We start from the raw sequence: 13,409 nt of genomic DNA on the forward strand, positions 1-13,409 counted from the left end.
TTGGTCTGTGTTTGGACTGTGGGAGTGCAGGCTAATGAAGGTATTTTATGAAATATTGATTAGACCTCAGTAGCAACACAAGTAGCAGGAGGTTGTTGGGGTGGAAGTGGGGGTTGGGGTGACGTAGGCGTAGAAAGACCAAGGTTAATACAGGAAAAAAGAGGCTTTCCAGTTCAATAAATCATGTCAAATGCAGAGTCAAGGGATTTTAAGTGCAAAAGAAGCACATTCTCAACATTGAGCCGTGTGAAAAGGGTCAGTGGACACGACAAGCCGTGGCATTTTCCTGTGAGCTGTAATGAGTTCCTCATTTGTCCTCCTGAGAAATCAAAATGAAGAATTGGATATCTAAGTCAGTGTTTGCTGTGTTTTATTACTCTGGCATGTGCTGGGCTTCATTTATGCGTCCTCCTGCCTTCCTTTGTGTTTTTCTTTGTCATGGTGAAGCAGTAGAGTTTATTATTAGCTGCACTGCGTCTACTGTCTGACTCTGTCATTTTCTAACTTTCCACCAACCCAGGGTCATTTGTTTGTTCTCTTGGCTCTGGTTCACCGGCAGATGCTGTACCCTGCTACAGTCCTGCACAGCCTTTGTTTTTGTCATCCCTCGCTACTGTGCTTATAATGCATGCTTTGTACTTTCTGGAAAAGCTCATCTTTCATCATGCTGCTGGAATCACAGTGACTGATTATTGAGTCCTTGTCTTATACCCTTTGAATTGAAAATAAAACCACATCATAGTGAGCACTGCCAACATTAGAAACATACATTGACCATAAACTTGTGTTTCATTTTGTTTTCCAGTTGCACCGATGGTTACAGTCTCAGGAATTGACAAAAATTGGTTTGTGGGTCAAGATAATGTGAAGTTCACCTGTGGGGCCAAAGCCAACCCACCGACCCGTCGCTTCACATGGAACAGGTCAGTATCCCTTTAAAGCTGCTTTTCTGCAGTAGAACTACAAGAGCGAGAGCTTCGGTCAGGCTCAAAAGTTTCAGTCTGACCCTACCTGAGCTTGTGCATGCTCTCTTAGGGTGCGTTCACACCAGAGCTGTTTGGTCCGCTTTAACCGAACTCTGGTCCGTTTCCCTCGGATAGTCTGTCTAGTTTCGAGTGGTGTGAACGCTCACACGAACTCTGGTGCGGACCAAACCCTGGTCCGCCTGAAACAGGTGGTCTTGGTCCGCTCCCTAATGAACCCTGGTGCGGTTCGTTGGAGGTGTGAACGCAAAGCAGACCAACTTGTGAACCAAAGGCAGGATGAGGCATAAACCGTAATGATATACGGATTTGTATTTGATTTCATATGCTCAAATACATGTCGGTACCTCCCTTGGCGTCTGGGTACCCATATCAACACGTTGTCATCCGTGCTGATTTATTCGTCTCGTGTAAAGGATGACATGCCGGACAGCTCACCACCTTGCCGGCTGCTCATAATGCCGAAATGCAAGAGCAGAAACCACAAGACAACGTAAATTCTTTGTTTTTTTAAAATTGTTTATGTGGAAGAAAAGACAGGCGGAAAGAGTTTCGTCTTCCTCTACGCCTTCTTTTCTTCTTGGTCGCCATTTGTTTGTGGCGACAGCGCCCCTAGCGGGCAGAGGTTGTAGGTGTTCAGACGGTTTGGTCCGCTTGACCAAGAGAGCAATGTGAATGCGAACCAAACCAAAGGAAAGTGCAACAATGTTGCCATTTCTGTTCCAAAACGGACCGAGACTCCGGACTATCAGGTTTGAACACGGCCTTAGCCTAGCCTGGCTTGTCCCTTTAACTGTGTTTGTGAGCCTGGGCTCAATTTAAGACCCCATCCACATGGAGATGAAAACGATATATTGCCGTTTTTCTGTAAAGACAGGAAATGCACCAAAATAGAGAAGAAGGTCACAGAAAACTGACACAAACTTTCTTCTAGTTGCCCTTCTGGTTGTTCTCCTTGTTGGATTTAAGAACATCTGGTGTGTGCGTTTCGCGGTGATGGTAAAAGAGTGTCAGATTTTGCTGTTAAAGCCATAACAAGCTCAGTAGCTTATGCAGCACAAACACAACCCTCTAATCCGCCATTGTTGCTGTGGCCGGACCCGTGCAGTCGTCTTAAGAGAGCTACACTATGTGTGACGTAATCGTTTCAAGAAAGATACGGTTGGCCGTCCACATGGAGACAAAACGGTAGTCGTTTGTGGATTAGTGCACTCTTGGACCCGCTTTCAGAAAGTATCGTTTGCAGTCACTCAAAACGCTGTCTCCGTTTGGATGAAACGCTGATACGACAAAAAACTTTTGGGTATACTCCTGCATTCGTCTCCATGTGGACGGGGCCTCAACCAGCATCTTTTAAGAAGATGGCTATTGAGAATTTTAATCAGTTTTATAGACAGGAATGTTCACATAACATTTTACTGGGCCCAGCATAAAAGCACGTATTTTATGACTGCGCAATAACTAGTCTGAATATTCAGACATGTAAATACTTAGTGCAGGTTTAGCTCATGGGTAGAGCAGATGCTCATATACAGAGACTGTAGTCCTCACTGATCAATAACCTGTCGCGTCACTGTTTGGAGCAGGTCTTCACCCATTATCTCTCCCCATATTTCCTGTCTTATCTTTAGCAACCCTAGCCAAATAAAAGTAAAATACCCCAAAATTAATCTCTCAGAAAAGAAAGAAAGAATTGTAAGAACATTAATTATCAGCAGTAACTCATGCTGTTTTAGAACAGTTTACAATTCAATGGGAAAAAACACACACTCAAAGTACACACAGATATGGTCTCTATGAAAGCTTTATAGTTTTTGATCAACAGTGAGAATAAAGATCAGATGTGCGTAAATCAGTGCATGCTAAACACATTGAGCATTTTTGAATATCACCAGTGTGTTAAAAGGGACTACAGTCTGTACTGTTGTTAACATCCTCCACTGGTAAACTGACAGTACAACAGGTGATCAGTGGAAGTTTTTGTTTGTGATCCCTCTACCTGTGCACAATTGCCCGCTTCCTCTGTCTTTCTCTCTGTTGCTCATCCCCCACTGCACTTTATCACTGTTTGCCTTTGAGATGGACCAGGCTGGCAGTTCCACTTTTCTCCCTCATTACCTCAAAAATATAAACTCAAAGAAAACATCAGTGTAATGCTTGGTAAATAAAACACATGGAGTTTGTTGTAAAAACTTCTTCATTCATGATGGGTGATTAGCAGGGCTAGGTGGTGTTTCATAGTCAAATTATGCAGTGGGCCTGCTACTTTAGAAGTTGTTTTAAAATCTTTAGATGAAAAAATAGCTAAATCTAGTTATGCTGACAGCATGATCAGACGACTTTGATTCCCCCCTTGACCAGGGATGAGTATCACATCAAATATTGGAGAAGATCTTCACAGGTTCTCTCCAAAAGGCATTAAAAGTGTAAAACCTGCTTGTGTACACTTAAAGGGAAAACATTTTGAAATGAGATAAAGTCAGTTTGACTCACCAAACAATCACAGGATGTGGTGGCTGTAAATATTGATTGTAATGTTAGGGGAGGAAGGAAACATCAGCTTTCTATAACAAGTAGGGTTGTTAAAATCTTTATTACAACAGTATTTTTCAATATCATATGTGTTTTAACGTGAAACAGTGCTTTCATAAATACATTATCAAAAGAAACAGGAGTCACTGAAGCTTTAAAGATTAACTTCACATTGGCATTCATATCAGTCAAATTTCACAAATATGTTGATCATGTCCGCTTAGAATTTCTACAGACAGAAATCCCACACTTACCTACCAGGAGTTGTACTGTTATTCCTCCATGCCTGGTATAGCCAGAAGCATTGTGTTTTCAGATTGTCTGTATCTGTACAGCCATGAATCAGTTTGTAAAGTTTTTGTGCCATTCTTGTGAACACAATATCTGTAGAATGCTTTAAGGTATTTTGCTCAGATGTTCAATCTTAATCAAGGATGAACTGATTGCATTTTCAAAGTCAGGGTCATGGGGCTAATGTGCATCACTTTCTTAAGAATGCAATATCTCAAGAACGCTTTGGGAGACTTTCTTCCACAAGAAGAAACAAAGGCATGTAATAGCCATGCAGTAGTTCTAGTTGTTGCCATGGTATTGAAACAGGTATCAGTATTATTAGATTTTATTTAGACAAACAAAATGGAAAATAGATGTGTTTGGGGTTTACACACCTAACTATACATAGGTTTAATTCTTCTGCTCTAGCAAGATGGCCACTTAATGTGGTTCTTTGCTTCAGTCTTGTTCGTTGTCTGTATGCTTTGCTAGTAATGGTTAAAAAAGATTTAGAAAAGTAGAAGCAGAAACATACATTTGGGGCATCAGGAGAAAGCAATGCATCCTTATTCAGAAGCTACATTCTTCACAGGCTCTTGGCTTCTGTTTAATATTGCCGTATTCCCCTGAAAGTTAGTCCACATTTCAAGACAGAGAGCGTCAAAACAGGCGGAAATATTCTGTCAACGTCTCTTACAAATATGTATGTCTATATTCTCTGTTCCAAGATGATATGATACCACTATTAAATCCTTCACAGCCCCATGAGTTTTGGAATGCATTCAACTATTCAAAGGTGTTTTCAGACAGTCTATCTTAACTCATAAACTTTGAGAGAACTTCTGCCACCCAGCTATCATCAGTTATGCTGATGTTGAATTATACAACACAGTTATAACCATTGAAAAATCATTATAAAAAGTAAATGGTGGAAAAAAAAAAGAGTTTGTACCTGTAAACCTGTACAAATGAATAATTCATCATGTATCAAAGCAAAATTTTAACACTTAGTAACAACACATTTTTAAAAATGAGTCGCTTTTCATATTTGTTTACGTGTATTATTTGTCAAAAATAATGCAGGGGAAACATGTTTGATTAATATCTATTCTGTTTAGCTGTTTAGCTACCGCCGGTTCAGCTTCATGGATCTAAAATGAGCTTAAAACAAACTTAAATTAAGCACTGAGGTGAAGAAGCTTCAGTCTATAAATTATCTCCAGCATAACTTGGGAGCCAGGACACTGGAGCTGTCGAATGCACTGCTGCACCCATTGGAAAGACTCCCTGCTATAAATAAAAAAGCTCCAAATGGCTCATTCATCAGAACAACACCGGCCTATTGGCAGCTCTTTGTCATCATCCTGCTTTAAAAACTAGAAATATGGTCTCAGTGAGCTGACAGTACCAGTAAGGTTAAGACAGCTAAGCCTCTTTATTTTCATATTTCCCTGGTGTTGAAACCTTCTATTCTATTAGAGAGATTTTTCTCTGTGACTGATGGAAGTGCACTCGGCTCATATTATCACAGTCGTGTAATCATACAACAACCAGCAACACACCGGCGTGAAGAGTTGGTATCACTTTTGTAACTGTTCAAGAAGAACTGTGCATTTAGAGATTTGTTTATATTTTCTTTTTCCATCCAGGTTGGATGGATTGATGCCTGAGGGTGTTGAAATCTCAAACAACACTTTTGCTTTCACTCGCCCATTGGAGCGCAACGACTCTGGAGTGTACCGCTGTGAGGTGCTCAACGACATCGGTCTCAGCAGTAAAGATGTAAACCTCTGGGTACAAGGTATGTTTTGACTTTTTTGAGTGCCATTAGATCTTTTTTAACCGCCTGTTTACTCAAAAAATACCTTTTAACCCCTGGGGTCAAAAGTGAAATCTGCACCTCTTGACAGTCATGGAGCCTTTCTGATGTAAGATTAGCCTCTCAGTACGATCAGCCCTCAGTTCAACACTCCTAGCAGAGCTTAGCCTCCACATAAATGTCCCTGCCCGGATCCACTTTCACACATTCCTGGCAACAGAGGAGCACGGAGAAGCAGATAAAGAGTATCAGTGCCAAATGTTTCCACTGTTGTGGTTTTGGCAACATTTGATTTCTCAGATAAGGAAGCGGGTGTTTACCCCTGCTGGTTCAGCAAAGTGTGCACCCTTGTAGCCTTTTTCTTTGTTTTGTTTAAGGTCAAGTTTCACAGAGGAGCAGAGTGAATTATGTTCACAGATTTGCAGTACACAGAAGTATGTGTGTAATCCATCAAATATGCTATTGAACAGTAAATTGTGCTCATGCGGCTGCTTGAAATATGACCAGCTTATTTAGTTTAGTTCAACTTAACGCCCTCATAGACACTAAACCAGACCAGAGACTTCCTTGGCTTATCAAAGGGGGATTCCCTCATTTGGAATTGTTCAGTGTTGTTGAGTCATTGACATAAACCCTTGTCAGGAAAACTAACAAGAGAAAAAACAATTCCTGTCTGCTTCCTCTGTCTGTCCACAGTTTGTTCTTAGAGTTCATTATCATGAAGTTGGGGCGTGGATCCTGAGAACTCTGCATCTCTTTTTATTTTCATTCCTCCTCGCTCCTTTTAATCCCTTTCCAAACAAAGCAACTGCTGCTTTTGGACCCGTACACACACGGTTCTTTTCGTTTCTCACTGTCAGTAGGAAGAAAGCTGGAGAAGCCCCAAAAAAAGGCTGTCAGGCTCCATCTGTGTGTCGGCCCTGGATTGGAGTCCTGCTCTGAACGAAAGCACAGCTGACATCCTGTCCAAGACAGACCTACACTGGGCAATTATGTTGCCTCTCTTGTCAGATATTACGACTCGGGCATGCGGCCTCTCACTTCCCTCCCCCGTGGAGATAGCCAGGTTGAGCTCAGCCATATTCCCTCCCCCACTTCATGGCTGCTTGGTGTAGCTGTTTCACATTCCCAGTTGTGAGTTTTGGGTGCTTGTCTATTGGAGGACCATCTTTATGTTTGTAAATGTTCATAACCTACTAAAGGTTAACATGTTGTGCTGCAGGCTGAGATTGATCAATGACAACAGAGACGATTGTGAGTGTATCAGTTACCCGACCTTGATCCATCTTCATTATCCTCCCTCATGCTTTTACTTTAGCCCTGATCCTTCAGGCTCATGGTCTACAAATGTGGGCAATTGGATTCTTACTCAGTTACACAAATTGTGGAAATCATTACAGCTCTACAGGGAATCTAGTTTTGATAACTACCGCCTTAAACCCTCCTGGAGATGAAGACCTCTATTAGTGTGAGTCATATAACTTGAAGTCAGGCCTTTGATGTGCCTGTGCTGAGATCGACCAGTGGCATCAGGCTGCTCTTAGCCCCAGAGGCTGGAGGTCAAGATGGAGACACTTATCCTGACCTTGGAGTCCTCATAGCCTGTTTTTTTTTCTCTCAGTCTCTGGCTGCTATCTCAAACGCCAGCCACTGGAGGACAAATCAGATGCAGGAACCTCATCGATCACAGAGTGTTTCATCTTCTCACATGACTTCCCCTCTGTAGGGTTCAGAAAGAACGGGAGGAAAGCCAATCACGCTCACTCAGATGCTCATGAGTGCATGTCCTCTGTCCTCCTACTCCTCTCTGTCCATCTCTCCTCTTTGCACACAACGACATTTAGCACTTAACCTCCCTCTGGTCCTCTCACTTCCTCCTTTTTTGCTCGACAGCACAGCTTTCAACAGATTCTTTAGTCTCAGGAGAGCCTTGTCTCCGCTCCAATGCTGCACAGTTTTGTTATAAATTAATCGAAAAACCATTCAGTCTTCCTTTGCCAATCGTTACAGAACATAAAGTGTGGGCCCTCTCCTCTTTATTTTTATTACTCCACTCTCACTCCATCTGCCATCCTTCCTCTCTGTTTAAATCTTTTCATCACATTTGCTCCACAGATCCTCCCCCTACCACGGCCTCCCCCAGCACCACTGCATCCGTCCTCCACGACACCTCTGGAGCCGGCACCGCTGTCGACCAGCAGAGAGCCTTGTTCACCTCCCCGACCCTGGCCTCCCTACCTGACAGCAGCCTGGGCACCATAGTCGGCGGGGCCGTAGGTGGAGTTTTATTTCTGATTCTCCTGCTGATCCTGGGTGGAGCCTGCTTCATGCGACAGCGCAGGACCTTTAGAGGAGACTACTACACCAAACAGTACTTGGGACCCTCTGACATGCAGAAGGAGTCTCAGCTGGATGTGCTGCAGCCACACGAGCTGCAGGAGGTCTACGGGGACAAGACGAGTAAAGGCAGCCAGGAGCTGAAACCCAAACTGGGTGGAGACATCATTTACCCAGACTACACCCCAGAGCGCAAGGATAGGGATGACTGGGCTGACAGGGGGGACAACCACAGGGGCCTCAAGGAGGGAAACTACTACCCTGATCACTACAACAACCAAAACATGCACCCATGTGGGCCTCCTGTGCACAGCACCATAGTAAACAACGGCTCGCCCTACCTCCCGGAGGACTGCTATGACAATGGTACAGACAGCGACTATGTGTCCCACATGGATGGGTCTGTGATCTCACGCAGGGAGTGGTATGTTTGAGAAGAAACTGGCAGTGACTGACTGAGAATAATTTAACAAGTGACAGATATAAGTATCATTACAGGCCATGCCATTTCAGTCAGAGGATGAAAACATTTTCCCCGCTCAGTTTCACAGTGAGCTCTTTGAACAAAACTGCTCTGCCTTGATTGTAACCACTTAACCTTAAGGACGCGGATGTGGATCGTATCACACTTCTGTAGCCTATCAATGGAGCCACAAATGAGCTGGAACACTCCCTGTATGGGCTGAAGGAGCTATGACAGACAGTGAACTTTCAACTGATGTGAATGAGGTTTTGTATTCTGCTTTTTTTTTGCACCTGTCTTTAACACAGGTCACAGGTCAGGTGTTCAGACCCTTGTTAGTGAAGTATTTATACCCCTGGCTGACTGAGCTCTACTCCCATAAAACCTCACAACTTCTGTGGCATTTTGAAAACAAGTTTCTCGAATGCTTACAGTGTTTTTACCACGCAGGTGAAATGTTCATCATGACTGCAGTCAGTATTAAAGGCAAGTTATAATGCATGATTTTTTTAAAACAACGAAACGTATCATCAAGTTAAAGGGAAAGTTTGGTTCATGGTTTAAAGGGAGTATTACACAGGCATTTGACTGAGGAAAAAAAGAGTAATGCTAGTTACAGGATGACATTTCTTGGGTTCAGTTTTTCAGTCGCTTTTTCAAACTTTTAAGCGTTTACTGTAAATAATTCATGGAATGGCAGGCCTATAATCTAACAGAGAAGATGGCACAGAGCGTTAGAGGTCACTCCCAATGAAAAAGCTCTTAATTTCAGCTTCTCTTTAGCTCAAAGATATCTCTATCCCTGAAGTTTCTTTCTCAAGTCTTCAGTCCTGGTTTATTTGGCAAGACCCATACTTATAGAGTAACAGCAGGTGTGATTTAATACTCCAGAAAACACTCTTTAAGCAGCTGCTTCATTATCAATGAGGATGAACAGCTGGTGTATCTGTTTACAATGCAGCCAAACAAACTTGCCTTGTTTTAATGAAGACAGCAGTCAATAATAGTTAAAACTACAATCACATTTTGTGCTGCAGCTCATCAGAGCTTCATGAAGCAGCTCACTATAGCTGCTGCTTTGTCTTCCGAGACTCACTCATAACATAAAATCAGCCACTGAAAAAACTGCAGAGAAAGATGTTTTTTCATAGGCATATTTTTAATGAATTAGCGCAGCACTGATGGCTGAGAATATTTTGTTTCTAGTGGAGCTTTTCTCTCAATGCTACCCACATTTCACCAGTCAAGTGCAAGCCTTGTAGTGAGCATTAAGGATAAACCAGCTCAGCTTGAATGCAGTGTTAAAGACCGCACACCATAAACAGAGAGACTGATAGCAACAAGATGAAATTGTACAAGATAATATGTATGAACTTGTTGACTCTCTACTCCTCAATCCTTTGAATGGAAATCTGGATCAACAGCTGACTCCAAAACAACCAATAAAATTTACTGAGAGGCTACTGCAGTAAATGTCGACCATAAAAAGTACTGAAAGAGGCCTCAAATTTCATGAGGTTCAACAATAATGTCATCAGATATATTATTATTAATAAAATGTGTCACTTTCTTTCAGTTAAAAAGCACAACTCTGTTATTAAAGTTGTCTGTAAACATCAAAAGAAGCCAACCAGGCCTCATCTCTCTGCACTTAGCCTTGATAACAGGCTGCACAGCTGTCTTTTCCATTTCCCTTCCTCTGAATCCTCTGATTTCTGTCTGCACTACCAACACCAATTGGTCATTATAGTTTTTATTTTAAACGTAGAATCAAAGAAATGATATGTGATTATCACAGCTGTCATCATGTGGAGTTATGTGGCTCCATAAACCACCAACCGTTTCACTGCTGCTGCTTGACACCCCACAGTCCCGATTCACGACGATAAATAAGCAGAAAACATGTAGAACAGAGGTTCAGGGAAAGGAGCAATAATAAACTGATCCTTTGCTTCAGTTTGTGCGCGTTTGAAGTATGATTGTGTGGATACCTCACTGCAGGGCTGGAAGCAGTGTGAGCAGCTGACATCACTTCTGATCACAGAGCCGGCTGTAATGTTGGGGTTTGGCTCCTCTGCAGCGTCTCTGAGGATACTCAGCGATCATGGAAAACTAGAAATTCAATCCACGAGTGAAAAGAACCAGCTACGTTAAAGCTGTCTGTGTAATAGCTCCCCGGGGGATATGTATATTTTTCTTCTTTTCCCTACAAACAACAAACCCAGCAGCTTTAATTGAAACAAAGAGGTGACATCATGAGTGATCTCATCTCTCAGAGCTTGATTTGACCTTACACTTTCCACTTAGTGCTCCCTTTTTTTATTCCTCAGGAATGATACATGGATCAAAGTGGCCTCTGCAAAGCCGCACATGAAAGGGAAAACAGACCCTTTTTGGAAAGATCCCTGCTTAGTCAATCAGGCTGTTTGTTGCTAGAAGAAGGAGCCATATATGTGTGTTACAGTCAGAGAAGGGGTTGGGTATATTTTTGAGGTCTACGTCTTTCTTATTGGGGTTTTTATAAATTGTGGGTGAACATTCATTTTCCCCTCCTTTTTTTAACCCTTCCCCGCCCTTCTTTTCCCAAGCCAGAGCTTTGATTGGAAGGTTTAGATGTCTGAGAATAAACTACTTTAATCCTGCTCTCACCCGGCTGCTGCACATCTGCCACTGAAGCCCACATTCAAGGAGCAGCCCTCACCTCAAGCCTTCAGCTTTTAATTAACTTCTCATTTTTTCTCTCATTGCGCTTGGCAACAGAATCACTCTGATATATGGCTCGTCAGTGTTTGCATGCACACATTTTTTTCTAATCAGCTGATTCATGGCTGTCAGCTTGTTTCTAATTTGGTTAAGTTGCTCCATGCAAACTGAAGTCTTTTTTTTTCTCTTTAATCTCTTTGACAAATGAGCTGAAGTGATGAATGTTTTGTAAAGTTCAGCTTTGGTCACTCACCCACTGTTATGCATGTAAATTAAGTTATTCGCCACGTATGTTTGTTATCTCTCATCACTAATGTTTATAGACATGTACATAATGCTGATAGGTTATCATAGGATTAGCTTTTTGATTTCTATGTTGGTGTACAGATGTTCTGGTCTCCCCTACTGAATAGTTGGTGCCTTAGATGGGCTGAGCAATGCACAGAAACTTTGAAAATACAGCAAATACTGAAAGCATTAATATAAAGAATACTGATATCATTGCAGAGGAGGACTTACTGGTCCGTTTTTAAGTCTTCCATCTTATTTAAGATTTGCTGGTATCAAAACATCAAAATTGACAAAAGGTTGATTGTCATGCCTTATATACTTTGAAAGGACACATGTAACAAGTTAGTTACAGAGAACAATCGTACTAAGTTCACTGGGAATTTAGGCAAGCCAGATTCATAGAAAATATTATTGTCCTGTAAATATGCTGGCTGTTTTTTATTATTATTGAAAAAAAATCTTATTTTTTGTATGAGGTCTGTAATTTTCACAGAGTATGAGTTTTTTGTTGCGAGCGGCTTTTGTCTCATAAAACCATAAAAGGATGATGCTGTTCCCACTGCATTTTTATATTTGTTCTTGGGAGTTTCTGACCAATTATTTTCTATGTTGTTCTTTGAATGATTGATGTCTCGCAGGAATCAGACATGGAAGTGTGTTAGATTGTATTTTGTTGTTTTTGTTTGCAATAAATAACTGTCATTATTGCACTCAAACGTGCCCCAGTATTCTGTTCTGAGAGAAGAGATTATTTTTCCATTATTAGAGTTCTTCATTTCCCATCAGCTGTTTTAGATGAAACTCTAATTTAATTATTTAAGATACTGTTTTCCGGACAAACTTATAAGCAAGATGGGAAGAGTTCTGGTTTCATTTTGTAGTTCAAGCTGTGCTGACCAATTAACATAAAACCTGGTGTATAAGGCTGCAGTCTGTTTTTCAGAGTCTGCCTAAAGGGTTCAAGGGTTTAAACTGCCTCCTCTGTGACCATTTCCATGTTCAGTAAAGTCTACAGTGTAGGATTTTTGACTGTGTCACTCTTAAATTCAGGCCTGCCCACAGAATTGGCTGCGCCCCTGAAAACCCAGAGAATGGGCCCGCCCCGGCTGTGATTTCTTGATGATATCACTGCATTTTTCTTGGACCAGTAGCCTTACGTCATGGCTAACAGTTACTTTATTTTGAAGTTGAAAAGTATGTTAAGCTGCTATTGGGCTCTGATAGAATTATTCATGCAACTCGTAAACCCATTTTTATCATCGTTTCTGCCCATTCTTGTCACATTTCTTTCACTTGTAACCAATTTGGCATCTTTTGATCTATTTTTGCCTCTTTCATGCAGCGTTGCACCTTTTTCTGCCCATTTTTCCCCTTTCTTGCATTTCTAAACCCATTTATGCAGCTTGTCTGCAATGTCTGCCACTTTCTGACCATTTTCACCACTTTTTGTAATTTTTAAGCCATTTTTTCAGATTTACACCTTTTTGTCTTTTTTCAGTTATTTCATTACTTTTCCCTTGAGGTTATTTCAGTGTCCTCTGCTTTGTTTGCTGACATTACTCTCTGAATGGTTAAGTCAAGGTTGTTAAAATTACCTTAAAAAAGGAATTCTGTTTTTAGAAACTGTTTAAATTTTGAAAAGGCTATGTTGTACTACAGCATAAATAAAGAGTAAAGTCATACTTTATTAATCCCTGAAGGGAAATTTACAGTTTACACTCGATTGTTTTACATGCTACACACACATAGACAGAGTGATGGCCTTGCTGCTCTCGCTGCCATGAGCTGTTGGGGTTCAGTGCCTTGCTCAAAGCACTTTGACAGCGCTCAGGAAGTGACCCGGCACCTCTCCAGCTACCAGGCCAAAGTCCAGATATGGTCCGACCAGGATTCCAGCGATCTTCCGGTTCCCAGCCCAGTTCCTTCCAGCCCAATTCCTTCCAGCTGCTGCCGCCCCCATGATTGTGTGGTTAATATAAAATAACGTTATCACAGATTTACTTTACAA

The 13,409-nt window shown here is 41.7% G+C and overlaps 1 protein-coding gene across 2 annotated transcripts in view; it reads left to right on the forward strand.

Moving 5' to 3' along the window:
- nectin3a (nectin cell adhesion molecule 3a) overlaps positions 1-12,956 on the forward strand; it is a 44,418-nt gene extending 31,462 nt beyond the window's left edge. For both annotated transcript variants that reach the window (XM_041806216.1, XM_041806218.1), the window contains exons 4-6: positions 806-923; positions 5,438-5,589; positions 7,723-12,956. In XM_041806216.1, the coding sequence (XP_041662150.1) occupies positions 806-923; positions 5,438-5,589; positions 7,723-8,378 (926 nt within the window). In that variant the 3' untranslated portion in view covers positions 8,379-12,956. The remainder of the gene's footprint in view (positions 1-805; positions 924-5,437; positions 5,590-7,722) is intronic.
- Positions 12,957-13,409: the final 453 nt, after the last annotated feature.

Source organism: Cheilinus undulatus, linkage group 2, assembly GCF_018320785.1.
Source record: "Cheilinus undulatus linkage group 2, ASM1832078v1, whole genome shotgun sequence".
Taxonomy (NCBI): Eukaryota; Metazoa; Chordata; class Actinopteri; order Labriformes; family Labridae; genus Cheilinus; species Cheilinus undulatus.